Source organism: Stegostoma tigrinum, chromosome 40 (genome assembly GCF_030684315.1).
Source record: "Stegostoma tigrinum isolate sSteTig4 chromosome 40, sSteTig4.hap1, whole genome shotgun sequence".
Lineage (NCBI taxonomy): Eukaryota > Metazoa > Chordata > Chondrichthyes > Orectolobiformes > Stegostomatidae > Stegostoma > Stegostoma tigrinum.
Genome location: NC_081393.1, coordinates 16479390 through 16494645, shown reverse-complemented (window position 1 = coordinate 16494645; position 15256 = coordinate 16479390). Strand labels below are relative to the sequence as shown.

Sequence of the window (15256 nt, the reverse complement as noted above, 5' to 3'; positions counted from 1 at the left end):
TTTCTATAGTTTAAGGGCATAAAACGTATGGATTTCAACCGTTTTTTCTATGAATAATTTTTATTTGAAAGAGTTGCAATGTTGTTACGATGACCATCCACAGAAGCAGCCGCAGTCAGCTTTTAATGGCAACTTCCTAACAGCCAGACTTTCTAATATAGTTTGCCATCTGAAATGCCTTTTTGTTGAGCGTTCCTCCATGGACCCCTCTCTTACCCATAATCATGATGAAGACTTTGTTGGACCTAGCAATGGCTATGCTGTGGCAAGGATGGTTGCTGTCCCATCGTTTCATCCTGATATCCATGGTGTAATCCCCATCCACATGAAAGTTATCTCTGATGACAAAGCACTTCTTACCGCCAACAGTGAGCCCTTTGACGAGGAAGGTCTTCCGATCACTGCTGACAATGGCTTTGATTTCCTGAGGGCTCATTTGCTCAAACAGTCCTTGCTGTTTGGCAGCCAGCAGCCTGGGCCATGAGCATGCAAATACTGCTGCATCTTGGCATAACCCATCCGCAAGCAAACTTCTCACGTACTCATCCCAGCCCAGCATCCTGTTATATGAAGCAGACCCCAGTGGGGTCTGGTTTAACATGAGACAGAGTGCCAAAGTCAGTGACGTTTTTCGGTTTTCAGATTGAATTTCTTGCAAAGTTGCTCTAAATTGTTCTGTTGCAGTAGACAACACACTTGGAAAGAGAGAGAGTAGCAAATAGAGTGTGCAGGATAAAGCTGGGAAAGAAAATGCAATGTGCAAGTATCTAGATCAATTTTCAACTCTTGGTGTCACAAACACTGTGACAACCAGGGTTACTGTGACATCACAATATATTTTTGAACCGTTTGGTGTTTATGATTTAACCAAACAAAATACACAAAGTATTTGTGTTGCCTTCTACATCTCATGTCCGCTAATGCTCAAAAGTGAAATGCCCATCCTGGTTGTCAAATTAACTCCCTCTCCTAAGATCTCTGCACTTCTCCATTTCTGACTTCATCTGCATCCCTGATGTCCATTTGCTTCAGTAACAGTGGCTCTCTCGCTTTCAGAATGCAGTCAGTTTGTTACTACTTTGTACTGGGAGCTTGGGAAATCATTACGCTGCTATATCAGTAGAATGCTTTCCGAATTTTGATTTGCTTCATAGGTCATCACTTGGAGTGTTTGGCATCCATTGCTGGCGGAAAAAGAAAAAGACTTTAAGTAGAGCTCAGCAAGGGAAGATGCTGATATCTTTACAGGATTGAGATGCAAGTCCAAAGATGTACATGTCATGCTAAATTGCCCAGTGTATCCAGGGCTGTGCAGGCTAATTAGCCATGGGAAATGCAGGGTTACAGGGATGCTTCAGGTTTCTGTGGACTTGAGGAGCTGAATGGCCTGCTTCTACATTGTGGGGATTCTACTCTTTTTCTTCCCCAAGTTATTGCTGATTCACTGAGCTTTCCTGCACCTGACTAAGGGGAATTTGAGCAAAATCTGAACATCTTCATGTGCCACACTGAGCTCCAGAAACTGACTCATTTTAATGTTTGGTTATGTTTATCAATTAGACAACAAGACTCGCAACAGCCCTTTGCAAATTTTCTAGCTCACAAAATTAGCTGTGTAAGAAGTAGTACAAGGGTCTGTTGTGGCAGGATCAGTCTCAGCATTTGAGTGTTATTAGCTTACCTAAGAAAAAATTGAAAGGGTAAATTGAATGAACATTCATTCCAACTTGCACCTTGACAATAGCCTATTTCTTGTGCTGAAATTTGTAATTCTGTGCAGTCCCAAAGTTAAGTAGGATTTACTTGTAGGCATCATTTGCCATAATTTTGGGGAGGCAACCTTTGAATGAACAAGATGGGAATGATTTCAAAGGATATTAGACTTTTAGACTATTTGCTGTAAATAACATATAGTCCTTAAAAGACAGTTAACAGATGATAATTTCAATCTTGCACGAGGAAACAAGGCCCTTTGTAAATCTGTGTTTGAGGAATGCACGCTTAACATTACTGTCAGGAAATTCCTTCCCATCCCAAATCTGTAACTCTAACCTAGTCTCTATCCTGTGCATGACATTTTGAAGTTTATTTTGGTTTGCAGGATCAGACAAGTCCACTTTTCCACCAAATCTCACTGTGATTCAAAACTACAAAGTCATAATCCAAAACAGCAAATAACTTGTTTTTATTTTATATATGAAAGACTTCAGCACTGTAACTGAGATTGTACAACGAAATTTCATCAACCTTTGAACATGCATTGTCTATCAAAGTATTACAAAATTAAAATGTTTCTTATTAAAAAGGCATCAAAATATAACTGCATTTCACTACTGCAAAAAAAAGACAATCTTCCTCAAGCTAATATTTTAAAAGGATACCTCATTACCTACTTAAAAAGACACTGTCTGAGGATCTGAATATCTGTTTTTCCTCTTTCCCTTGCCCTCTAGGTTTCTGTCCCTACAGCTCCATATGTTTCCTGGTCTGCTCATAGATTCAAAGAAGAATCTACAGCTAAACTTTCTTTTCCAACTCAACGTCTAAGCACATTGTTCTTTACATGTCACTGGAGGAGAAATCAACTTTCTTTCTGATTGCTGATTGAATGTGCTGTCTCTCTCATCGGAAGCAACCTTTTCAGTTCTCTTGTGTTAATTCGAGGATCAGGCTTTCTTACTTGCTTGTTTTCCCAAATATCTATAATATCAGAATTAAAAGGCCTCCAGTCATCACTACTTGGCTTTGTGATTGAAGGAGGAGTTTCATACTGGAATTTTAAATATTTTGCTTACCATCAGCTTAGTTTTGCCACAAACCTCTTTGTACATTGTCAGTAAGGGTTTTTAGCAGTTGTATTCATAAGCCTAACTTTATCTGATGTTAGGGAAAGTATACAATACTCTAGTTGTTCTATTTCTATTTGTTCACTTGAAGGTTCTTTTTTGGAAGCTGCTCTTTCCTTTCACAATATTGTGGCTTGTGACATTTGCTTCTGTAACGCAGAGCACAAGTCTTTAATTCTTTGTTCTCAGTCAAAATCGATACTAAGAGCATTAAGTGTGGCCAACTTTCATTCTCGAGTATTTGTAATAAACACTCCCTGAATGTATGACGCTGGCCTGATGTGGTGAGTATGCTACCTAAATTATCCAGACTATCATTCAATGAGTTCAGATTTCACATTGAAAGCATGTAATGCAACACCTCATTCCACTTTAATCAACAGACATTTTCAATACTTGTACTTTGCAAAAATGTCTTCTTTTAAAAGAAGACAATCGTCTGCTCAGCCCTGTTATTTGCAAGGCACTGGTTGTACATTTTTCCTTCATGCTCACCCAACGTTTTATGAAATGCAGAACCATGTGACTCAAGTTTCAGTCCAATTCAGAATATATTTCTTGACTCCTTGCTTAATTTTCAACCTAGCTCCCTTGACTTTTAGCAGCAGTTTTATTGTGGCACATGATGCTTTCCTCCAAGTTTTGGGAGTGTGTTTGGACTATATAGGTCTAGCAAAACAAATAAGGATTGTTGTTCAACAACAGTCACTATAGATCAATTTCACCCCATGTTCTGCAGCATTTCTGTTACAAAACTATTCTTCCTTGCTCATATGCAATAGCTGACTCTAGAATTATTGTCTTTTCCTTGACACTGAAGCTGATTAATCAGAGGTACTTAAGGTTATAAATTATTGTACAACACTGTACTCAACTCTTGGCTTTAAAGTGAACTGCAGAAATATAGATTGTCCGGTCAACAAGAGGAGAAAAGCAACATGTTTAACCCAACACACTTTTAAACTTGGTACCAATATGTATTAGTCCCGTACCTATTTTCCCCTATAGCTGAAAATGCACTCACCATTCCCCAAGCATTACAACATCAGAATGTATTAGAAAAACTCAGCGGTCTGACAGCATCTGTGGAGAGAAAGCAGAGTTAACATTTCGAATCCAGTGACCCTTCAGAACTGCAAGCTTATTGCAACTGGGCAGAAAAACTGCACATCTCACATTATCTACTTTCTCATACAAACAGTATTAGTATCCAATAAGTGAATGCCTTTGGGTTTGGTTTTTTTTTGCTGTGGGTGCTATATTTAACATGAATATAAAGGCTTTGTATTTCACTTGTACATAAACATTCATTGGTAAAAAGTTTCAGTTAAACTTCTACCAACAGTACCACAGAAATAATAGTTGGTAGGCCCAAATCTAAGTTAAACTTTTTAAAAAAAGTAAACTCGTATTTAGAAATATTTGATGCGTTAGTGCAGTTTAGACAACATAACATGTGAAAACTAAACGCCCATCTCAACACGTTGCATCCAACAGGTCCACTGCTAATAAATTAACAAAGTGAAGAGTATGCCCTGGAGGCATGTGGCAGTAATGAGTCAATGTGCTGCACCACAGGCATAGAGTCACCACATAGTGATCTGTTCATCCTTGGCTGGCCTTTCTATGAGGAGCTCCAAGTATATGTGGCATATGACCATGAGGAGGTAAAAAGAACGATGCCATTAACTAAAGCAACCTGCACAACAGTACTGATGAACGGCTGGACCACAGGCCCATACCATCCTACTCAAAATGGCATAGTCTCAGGAGATGTTTCTTTTTGGAAAGATTTTGTTTCCCACTCCCTTTTTGAAAAAGAAAGTCAAATGTTTTCAATACGAGAGGTTCTGAAGACAAAGATTTGAAAAATTACCAAAGCAGTACATAGTGCTACAGTCAATTTTTAGAGAAGGTTAGAAGAAACTCTGATTGCGAAACCCTGGACAGATCCAAACTACTACATCTATAGACTACAACCTGCATCTTACACCTGATGTATTTCAGGCACCTTATGGAAAACGCTGGATAAGTCCAGAATTGATGCTGAACAGTCAGCAGTCATGATTGCACCATCTGTGTGTTTCACTTGTGTACCAGGGGCAATGGCACATGCTACACAATGTCACCATCCTCCTCTCGTTCTTTAGCAGTATGCAGTTGAGGGTGTGTATTAGCAGCCTGCTTGGAGAGCTGCTCTGTGTGAAGGTGAGAGCTATAAGATGACGGGGACTCGCAACATTCAGAGGCGCTCACACCACCCATCAGGCCCACTTCCTCATGGTAAGAGTCCTCATCCAACTGGCACACGCACACCTCAATGCCAGAGTCTCCTGTGATCCGCCTATGCCTTGAGCTTTCTTCCTTCCCTTCCCCTTGATCACATAGGTCGGAATCCGTATCCAACATTTTAAAATCGGAGGCCGAGAGTGCAGCAGATTCCTCCTCTTGAATAATGTCACCATTTTCTCTGTCAGCTGGATAAGTGGGTGATACCTCTGTGGGGTCATCAGACACCTGGTCATCCTCCTGTTCATGAGTGGATGAGTTAGACTCTGCTTCTTGTGTTGCCTCTGCTTCTTGTGTTGCCTCTAATGCAAGTGAGTTTACAGACTCCTGTAAAGCAGGCTGGCTCTCGACAACCACATTTTCATAGGTAGAGGTCTGTGTGTTCTGCTGCTGTAGTTCAGTATAAGGAGGTGGGGGTGTTGGAGGGTGTCCTGCCACTTCCTCGTAGTCTGGGAGCTTACAGTTTGTCCAGAATCCTGTCAGAAGGGGTGGAAAAAACAAAAACATTTAGCCCATTGAATGTGTATAACAGGACTTTTTTGCTAGTTAAACAAAAGATGCATGTGCTGCGTACCACACAGGGTGAGCTCCTAATCATCCTCATCAACATGAAGCAGGTGCCAAAAGGGAACACAATCATGAATTATTTCCACAACTATCCTGAACTGTACATCACCTTTTTCAACTGCATAACTTTATCAGAACTGGAAATGGAACATGAGAAAGGAGAGGAGTCTGCTTTTACTTTTAAATGGACCTGTCGTATAACAAGCTTTGCTGGAATGAAGGAACTAAATCTGAATCTCCAGGGAAGAGTGAGCAGCTACATTTTATTATCTGGCTTACGTGACTCAGACATGATCAGCAAACAAAGGGATTATTGATAAACTGTAGACATTTAGAAGAATGTTCTCCACACCTTAGTGAGAGAATGACAAATGAAGTTGTGCTGGAGATTGCTAGAGAATGGAAGAAATCAGTACACAAAAGATATTTGACCAAAATAAATATTCAAGCAGATAAACAGAAAATACCAGTGAAAAGCAGCGGAGAAAATGAATGCTGTGTATAACGGACTGAATGCACTGCCCCATGTGCAATGGGTAAGGCCATAGGAGAGCTGTGGCAGTATTTTATTCTGTGAAACAGAAAATGAGAGATTTAACAATAGGTATTGCGCAATGCCCCTCGCAAAGATCTCACATACACGGCTTACTCACTTAAATCCAGTGGCTGTGTTGTGTAAGTACTAGCGCCCTGGTAGGCCATCAAGCTGATTTCCCTCTGACGTTGCTCCTGTTGCAACCGTAGTTTTACACGTCGGTGTCGATACGCACAACAACAACTGAGCATAATAATGATAGTCCAGACCAGCCAGAACCCTGCCACAGTCAGGCAGAACAAAAAGTGACTCAGCATTGTGTTTTACTTAGATGAGCCAATACAAAACAGACAAAACATATCTTGGCAAGTCATTTAATGAACAAGGCTCAATTTATTAGTTTTCATTTCACACCTTGTAACTAGAGCCAATTAAATAAATCATACATATGGTGGCATATAAATGCATTAATGCTTTTGTCATCTGTACAGAGGCTGCAGGATACAGAATCACCTTTCAGATAGCCTGTTTGACCACCTCACCCAGAATTGAGAGCAGTGGCATTTTGAGGGCAGGTCAGTGTTGCCAAATGGGTTTCAGTGTAATTGGGTGGTCGGAGGTGGGAAAATAAGGCTTCATCTATTGTCTTAGTTGGGTGTCAAAGATTCTATAGCATTGTCCAAAGAACAGCAGAAAGCTCCTGATACCTTGGCCAGCAGTCTCCCTGCAAACAAAAACATCCTGGCACTTCTCTCGAAAATGTGATATAATTTTAAACACTTGCAATTAGTTCCGGATTATGCAGATGGTGCTTGTTCTAACACACTGTCCTTAGGGATTCCTGTATTGGATAGCAAGTAGTTCAATACCCTGACCAGATTTTCAAGTTTCAGGTGGACTACACTCCAGCTCTTCAATGTCTGCACTATTGCCTCCTCTTCTGCACGTAGGAAAGTGTGTAACATGGAGAACAACCAGCTGTAAGGTAAGATAATTGGGTCCTTCAACAGCACTGAGTGAGAGAAAGCAAACTGATGCCAATTGTGTCAAAGGAAGTTGCGTGAATCTGCCATATCATTCACAAGTCCTATTCCAGGCCACAAGGAAACTTCCACTTGTGCCAAAGACTTTGAGAAACACAATCCTGAAACAGATTTCTGTGCCCCTATTCAAAACTTACACCATAGTTCGTAATAGTAGGTGCAGCATTCCGTCTCCCCACAGCAATATCCTGTCTCACACCAGTAAGGCTCGTTGTTCACTCCAAAACATAATTCTTTAGCCTGAAAAGATGAGAGAGTGTAAGAACAGCCCACAAGTACAATCAATGACATGCTACAAAAGGTTGTAAAATATAAAAATTGGTTGCCAATGAAAAGGTGTTATGTCGGGGCTCATTTTAATCTTGATATGAACTTTTAAAGTTGGAAATACTCAAAAGATTTTGAAAGGCCAGAATTTAAAAAAAAATTGAATCCAAGTGAAACATGCCTTACACCTTTGAATAAATGGAAAGAGCAAAAATTCCAGAACGTCAAGAAACAGTAATTTCAGTACAACAAAGGAATGGTTTGAATGGCCTGTCCTTGTTACATATTGCAAACAGACTGAATTTCTTTAAGAGTTCCATATACCATCAATATGCGTCAGATCCCTGTGGAAGAAGCCGTTCAAGCACGTTGTAACCTCAGCATTCGTGGTTGCTTTCATGTGAAATGGCAGGGAAAAAAAATTGTTTTCAGCATTTTCACAAGCACATTAAGGTACTCTATTCTGCCTCATGAACAGCAATCCTAAATGTCCAATCCTTTCTCTTGCAGACCATCACACCAAGCACACACCACTTCCCATTTACCTTCTCCCTCCTTTGAAGCACTCCAGAGATTCACAGCCTTGTCATCTTGCCTGCCTCCCACCTTGCCCCCCATTCTTATTTGTCTCCACTTCCCATTGCCTTCTGTCATCAGTGCTTTCATTTCTCTTCCAAATGTACTTCACTCTGTACTTGGCCTGGTTTCAGCAACTCGCTAACGCACTTTTGAACTCTATTCTGTATCCTTTAGACCTCAGTTGATTAACTTAACTAAAGCCCCACCAGTGTATTTGATGGCCTACAGGTAACACACCCCTCAAAAGCAAAATAATTTCTCTGGAACCACCAGTGACCTCTTTCTATTTATAACCATGGGCAAAGACTGCAGCATATAAACAAGTGTCAGTGGATAAAGCACAATCTTCTGTCCAATTTCTCACTGCTTCACTCTTGATAAACCTGACTTTCCCTGTGCACTCACCTTCAATTGTGAGCTGCTTGTGGACTTGTCACAAAGATGAAGAGTGGTCATTTGCCTCTGCCACAAACCTCCCTTCCTCCAAAAAAAAATCTCAAGCTCTGTTTTTACTCTTCTTCCCATTTTGCATTCTCTCAGCTTCCCATACAACCCATTTCTTCTCTTCTACAAAAATCAACTAATATCTTTTGCTGACTTCTACATCAGTTGATATAGGAAACCATTTTTTATTTTTCTTCATTTTCACGTCATAGATCCGCTATCTTTGTAAACTATTGCCCCATCTCTAACTATCCTTTCTTTTAGTAAACCTCTACTGTGTTTCCCCAGCATTTGAGAGCTTTTTTTCAGATTTCCAGTGTCCACAATATTTTGCTTTTATTATCCTGCACTCTATTTCACACTGACGTTGAAAACCCTGATCTTTGCTATCACAAAGCAAGCCACTACTTCCTCAACCTTCCACAGCTTTGCTTCACCTCATCAGTTGATCAATGCTGCTGTCACCTGCAGTACTTTTGACTTTAAACCACAGGTCCTTCATTCAACCACCATTGGCTCTATAATTGCATGCTTTGATATCAACTTTTGTCTTTACTTGCACCATCTAATTTCTTGGATTGAGACATTTTCCAGCCAAAAACAAAAAAGGTGCTCTTTAAATGCAAGGCCGTTTGTTATAAATGCTGCATGCCAGTCAGCCTCTTGGTTCTGTTAACAAGAAAAACGCCTAATTTGAAAACTCAAGGTTTCAAGAGATCGCCACTTAGTCACCTTGTTATTTTTCAATTTGGTATATGCAAAATTGACGTAACTGGCACAAAAGTTTGTGGAATTTTAAGTGCAAGTCATATTAATAAAAAGTTCCTGGAACCTTTTCTGCTGTGCAATGTTACACTAGCAGCAGGCTCCAGAATTCATCAATCACCATTTGCTGTCTGCAAATTACAGTTGCTTGCAGGCAAGTTGAACTGGTTTTAACACCGGTACACCAACAGGAACTGTATCAACTTGAAAAACATAGTTGAAAGCACAGAAAAACAAAGAACTGTGGATAATACAAAACAGGACCAAAAACAGAAGGTGCTGGAAAAGCTCAGCAGGTCTGGCAGATCCAGGAAGACAAAAATCTGAGTTAATGTTTTGGGTCAGGTGACCCTTGAGTTTCGAGGAAGAGTCGCTGGACCCAAAACGTTAACTATGATCTTTTCCTCACAGATGCCGCCAGACCTGCTGAGCTGTTCCAGAACTTATATTGAAAGCTAAGAAACCGGCTGGTGTACCTGGAAATATTCAGACTATGCAGAACTGTCATTTAAAAAAAAACGGAGGACTTAGAGGAGGAGTGGCAGCTGGAATATTCAAACAGCACCTAACTAACACTATGAAATGATGGAAGAAATGGTTTCATGACAACTGTACAGCACAAAATGGATCCCCCTACATTCAGTTACTCGTCTCAAGGTTACTTGGAAGTCACGATTCCTAAACATTTGATCAATGTGAGAATAAAAGGACAAAGCCTCACATTTCTGATCTTGGAGCTTATATTGAAAACAAAACATTTCTGATGTTTTGTTAGTAACTTGCCTGACTGTACAAGAACCCAAAAGGGATCAAAAGGTGAATATATCCATTTCTCCAGGTGGCAAAGACGCTTTTTTTTTGAAAAGGGTGTACGAAAGTTTCAGCATGCAATGCACTGGACAAAGTTGTATAGACGTATATTTTGACAATTGCACATCCAAACAGCAGTTCTTCTCTATCTGATCTAAACATCCGTTTTATTTTATTAAAAAGCACGTCAGCTACTTGTCAAAATGTCAGAAAGCAAAAGGTCTGGTTAATTGTACCTGGAACACTTCCATTGTGGTTGGGCTCAGCAGTTTGCCGTGTTCAAAGTCAGAACTTCGACTAAATTTAAGTGAACCATGGCAAGTTCATAGCAGTAATTTGATCTCTAGGGTCTGCTGATGTTCACTAATCATTAGAACCGTGATTGAATTACTTCTAAGTCACCACCGTCCAATGCTATTTTTAAACTTGTCTGATCTTGGGAAGGTGGATGACTTGCTGCAATATCATCCCACTGTTTACTCATTTTGTTTTCGGAGTGAGACCTTTTGCTTTCCTCTTTCTTTTTTCCTCTGCAATTTGCTACCATGCTCTCCTGTAGAAATCACATAACTCTGCAACCACAAATGGTCATCTGGCACTTTACAAAAGGGAGCAGACACACAATATTTTAACAAGAGGATGCATCAGAGCTGATCAGGACATTGTTAACACCTAAAAGGCACTTTAGACCAAGGCCAGAAGCCATGCAAAAGCACTTCCAGCATGGCTAGCTCAATAGGAACTAAAATGAGAGCTCTTCACGCCCTCCCAGGAGTGCCAAGATCAACTGCAGTCCCTCCACCATCATGTGTTTTCAATCATGTAAGGAATATGAGCAAGAGTAGGTCACACTCTGAGCCTGCTGTTCCATTTCGTTCTCCGATCCCTTGCTTCCCTTAGCATTCAAAAGATTTAGCTGCCTCAGTCTAGCATATATTCTTTGATTAAACAGCGACCCAGAGAGAATTCCAGAAATTCAAACTGTGCAAATGAAGAAATTCTCATCCAACTCTAAAACAGCTGCTGTGCAAAAACTTGATACTTCCAACCAAGATGAACAGGCTCTAAGCATCATGCCAACAAGGTCCCCTTCATACAGAAACGTATGATACTCCATCTTCTCTCATTCTTTTAGATTCCAGAGAATATCAGTCTTTTCTCCTCCTTTTCTCTCAGGGTCAAACAATGACTCGCTTCCATTCTGCTTTGATTATGGATTGGACTTATCAGCGATCTCAGATTCAGACTCAATCTGTAGCCTCTGCACTTATAAACAGTGCTCACCGGAACAGATCAGAGGCAGGGGATTTTGTGGTGAGTAACTCCTCACTCCCCAAAGCGTATCCACCTCCACAAGTTTAATGGAATACTGTTCACTGTCCTTGATGAGTGAAGCCCCAGCAATACCCAAAAAGCTGAACATCATTGAAAATAATACCATTGGCTTGAAAAGCACTCCAACTGCCACCTTAAATATTTACATTCTCCACCATAGTTACACCGGGTTGGTAGTGTACAGTGTCCACATCAATCGATAAACCTCCTTCAGCAGCAATCTGCCATCTCCATCCACTGTGCTGAACGGAAAACGCAAAATGTGCTTGGGAACACCAAAACCTTGATGCTCTCATACAATCCTACACAACACCAATCTATATTGCTCTAGAACAAATGCTGATTTATTAAAAAAAACACAATTCAAATGGTAAAGATTTTTATTTTTCATAGAGAATTCTATAAATATGATTCAAGTGCAATAGTCCATAACACTCATTTCAAGCCAGCACATTGATGGGAAACGTTTACAGTGACGAAAGTGCAAACCACAGGTCAAGCATATAAAAATGGACATTGGGTGTGGATAACACTGAAGTCATTACTTATGTACATAAATTAGAGACACTTGGAGCAGTTTAATAAGCTCTACAATTCAATTACGCAAAAGTAAGTGGAAATATACTTCAAAGGGGTTTGGCTCCCAGCCAAGCATTTGTAAACTGTTCTGACACCATGGAAGTTTACAGAAATGCTGAAGTCAAAAACCTATGTTGTCCTGAGGGCACATTTATACCAGTACATGCACACTGTACGGAGTAGGAACAGCTCTCAGTTGGGACGTGCTTCAACTTAAGGTTAAAGAAATGTCAAATTTCAAAACTCACTGAGGCAGACACTGAGCTTTTTGAACAGGCGATTTGCTTTCTACACTAAAAACTGAAAGCCGGGAAAAGTCAATTTCAACTTTCTTCCAAACATGTATGACAATAAATTATTTCATGGCTTTCTTTTAAAATAACACAGACCTAAACATTATACAGATACAAACACTCAAAATAAATGTGAATAAAGAAATTGCTCAACAATCCCCGTAACTGTAATCCTATAGATGGCCCACTTATTCCTGTAACACTTAACCGACAACATCATATCACACTACAAGTAACATAAAAGGACCAAGTGATGTGTCTGACAAATCTAATTTAATATAGCCACAACGCAGACATTCATGACAACACAGAGGAGGCCTTTCAACCCACTTTACCAGCTTTATACTCGAAATAGCTATTCAATAAGTTAACCGCTCAATTATTTCCTTTTCAAGTGTATAATCTTTATATCTCCTTTGGAAGCAAGTGGGATTTCAGATCACAAAATGACTTTGTAAGTAGTTTCTCCAAATCTCACAGCTGGTCTTTTCACCAATTACCTTCAATCCATGTTGGATTGTACTGATCCTCTTGCCAGTAGAAACAGTTTCTTGCTATTCATCCTCATTAAAGTCCCCACATAACCTGTAGTATCACAAACCTCCCTTTAACCTTTTCTCAGAGATAACAATCCTAGCTGTTAGTGTTTCCCCACAACTGCAAGATGTGGCACCAGTGTGGTGTCAAGAATTAACCACTATATTTCCAGCCAACATCAAAACTACATCATTAAGGTTTAGTACAACTTTCTAACTTACGTATTCTTGCAAACTGTTTTATTTTTTGTAAATCAGTCCTTTAGTATCAGTCACCTTGGGTCTCGTGGGCTTGGATATTTAGTAAGATTCACTGATCAAAAGAAAAGCTTCCTTGCTTTTGTACCCCGCCACAACTAACTGTTATGCTTGCTTTGCAGGCTTGTGAATTAGTCCCCCAAACGTTAAAAGGATTGTGATCCACATTCCCCTCTTTCTGGCCTCTTGCCTGTCCTCAGCTTTAATTGTTCCACAATTAGCAAAGTTTTCACCCCTCTTAAATTTCTCCAATGTTCTCTTAATTTTAGTCACTCTCTAAAATTTTTCTCTTTAGTCCAGCTTCTTGCGTCATTTATCCTAATGTCACCCTGACGCTTAGTGGTGTTTTTTGTGTCAAAGTTTCATCCCAATAGTCTGGGGCAATGTTCCCTGGAGTGTCAGAGGTTGGGGGCGGGGGGTGACCTTGTAGAGGTTTCTAAAATCATGAGGGGCATGGATAGGCTGAATAACCAAGGTATTTTCCCCAGTGATGGGTAATCCAAAACTAGAGGGTATGGGTATAAGGTGAGAGAGGAAAAATTTAAAAGGGACAACTTTATTGTGCACAAGGCAGCATGTGTACAGAGTGAGCTGCATTGGAAGTTGGTACAATTACAATATTTAAAAAGCATCTTGCTGGGTATATGAATGAGAAGGGTTTCACGGGATAATGGGCTAAATGCTGGCAAATGGAACTAGATTAATTTAGAATATTCTGTTGGCATAGATGATTTGGACCAAAGGGTGTGTTTCCATTGCTGTACAGCTCTATGACTCCTGTGAAGTCCTTGGGTGAGAACGTAATAAACAGCAGGAGAAAGCTATTCAATCCCTCAAGCCTGCCCCACCATTCTAATAAGATCATGACTCTATCTGATCTGCCCAGGCCTCAGCTTTTGTGCCAACTCCTCAGAACTCTCAACTCTTTGATATTTCAAAAACCTACCTACACACCCAACTCTTCCTGAAGTACTTTCAGTGATCTAGTTTCCACAACGTTCTGGGGTAGAGAAATCCATAGATTCACCCCCGCGCAGAAGAAAATGTTCTTTCAAACTCAGTTTTACTCGAGCGACCCCCCTACTCCATGCCACTTGAATGGAAATCCCCCTCACAGGTGGGAACACATCCATCCCACAGTAACTCGTGTATTTCAGAATGTTTGAGTAGGATGAAAGGTGCTATGGAAATGGCAGTGATGATTTTGAACGTGTCAATTTTCAGGTCGCATTTTAAAAAATAACTTTGTAGCATCAACCTTCAGATAAATTGCTGCAGTTTAAGGGTTTAACACGGGGGTGGGGCAACTTTGGGCAGAGGGGACGATAAGGACATCTTGAAGCCTTTGAACTCTTCCTCCCCATACCCTACTTTTACCCCAATCCGTACCCGGACCCGGACTCGTACCCATATCCCACTCCTGCACCAACCGCGGCCTAGCACCATGGCTGAGGCCTCGGTCTTTCCTAGAGCGCGATGCCCGGCCGGCGCGTCACCTCCGGGGCCATACCTCGGCTTGCAGCTCCATCCGCGACGGCCCGACGGGGAAAGCCGGGGAGATGAAGAGGAGGAAGCCGACGATCATCTTCTCCATGTCTCGGAACCGCCGGTAGCACTCATTGAGATTCCGTTCAAATTTCCACCCGAGCCGTCCACAGCTCCGCCGGTCGTGGGCCCGCCCACAGGAGGCCGGCACCCACAGCTACCCTCCGTCTCATTGGATCATCGCGCTGTCAGTCAATGCGAACAGGGCCCTAATAGGCTGGAGCCTTCCACACTTCGTCAACCCATTGGATTACTAGCCGTCAATTAGCACTACCGCTCATGCCAATAGGTCCACCCTTTCACGTCCCATCCTACCATTGGTTCGTGTTCATGTCAATCATGGATTGTTTGCCGCACAATCGGGTTCTGGTGACTATCAATATAGTTCGAGAAAACAAAATGTGGAGCTGGGTGAACACAGCAGGCCAAGCAGCGTCATTCCGCATTGGACAGAGGACGCCAACCCACTGTTCTATTGGTCTGGCATGTTGTCAATCACTCACAACCACGCCTCCAAGGGGCGGACTCCTCCGCATGTCGGTAACCCATTGGTCTGTATGGCCGT

The 15256-nt window shown here is 41.1% G+C and overlaps 2 protein-coding genes across 3 annotated transcripts; both read right to left on the bottom strand.

Moving 5' to 3' along the window:
• Positions 1-51: 51 nt before the first annotated feature.
• Positions 52-1175, bottom strand: LOC125447976 (profilin-2-like). Its single transcript, XM_048522801.2, has one exon. It carries the CDS (start codon positions 599-601, stop codon positions 137-139), a length of 465 nt encoding a protein of 154 aa, XP_048378758.2. The 5' UTR covers positions 602-1175; the 3' UTR covers positions 52-136.
• Positions 1176-2213: 1038 nt separating this feature from the next.
• On the bottom strand, positions 2214-15128 carry LOC125448091 (WW domain-binding protein 1-like). 2 transcript variants are annotated; one of them, XM_048523114.2, is made up of 4 exons: positions 10382-11613; positions 7418-7520; positions 6356-6517; positions 2214-5611 (listed from the first exon to the last, which is right to left on the bottom strand). In XM_048523114.2, exons 1-4 carry the CDS (start codon positions 10394-10396, stop codon positions 4962-4964), a joined length of 930 nt encoding a protein of 309 aa, XP_048379071.1. In that variant the 5' UTR covers positions 10397-11613; the 3' UTR covers positions 2214-4961. The 2 variants fall into 2 exon arrangements, with proteins under 2 accessions (XP_048379071.1, XP_048379070.1); XM_048523113.2 differs by lacking the exon at positions 10382-11613 and adding an exon at positions 14657-15128 and having other exon boundaries at positions 2215-5611.
• Between the last annotated feature and the right edge of the window lie 128 nt (positions 15129-15256).

Coding starts and splice junctions, on each gene's coding strand:
- LOC125447976 (XM_048522801.2), bottom strand. CDS start 601: ATGTTAAACCAGACCCCACTGGGGTCTGCTTCATATAACAGGATGCTG.
- LOC125448091 (XM_048523113.2), bottom strand. CDS start 14,740: ATGGAGAAGATGATCGTCGGCTTCCTCCTCTTCATCTCCCCGGCTTTC. Junction 7,521..14,656: donor GGATGGAGCTGCAAGCCGAG/GTATGGCCCCGG, acceptor TCATCTTTTCAG/GCTAAAGAATTATGTTTTGG. Junction 6,518..7,417: donor CTACTATTACGAACTATGGT/GTAAGTTTTGAA, acceptor TGACTGTGGCAG/GGTTCTGGCTGGTCTGGACT.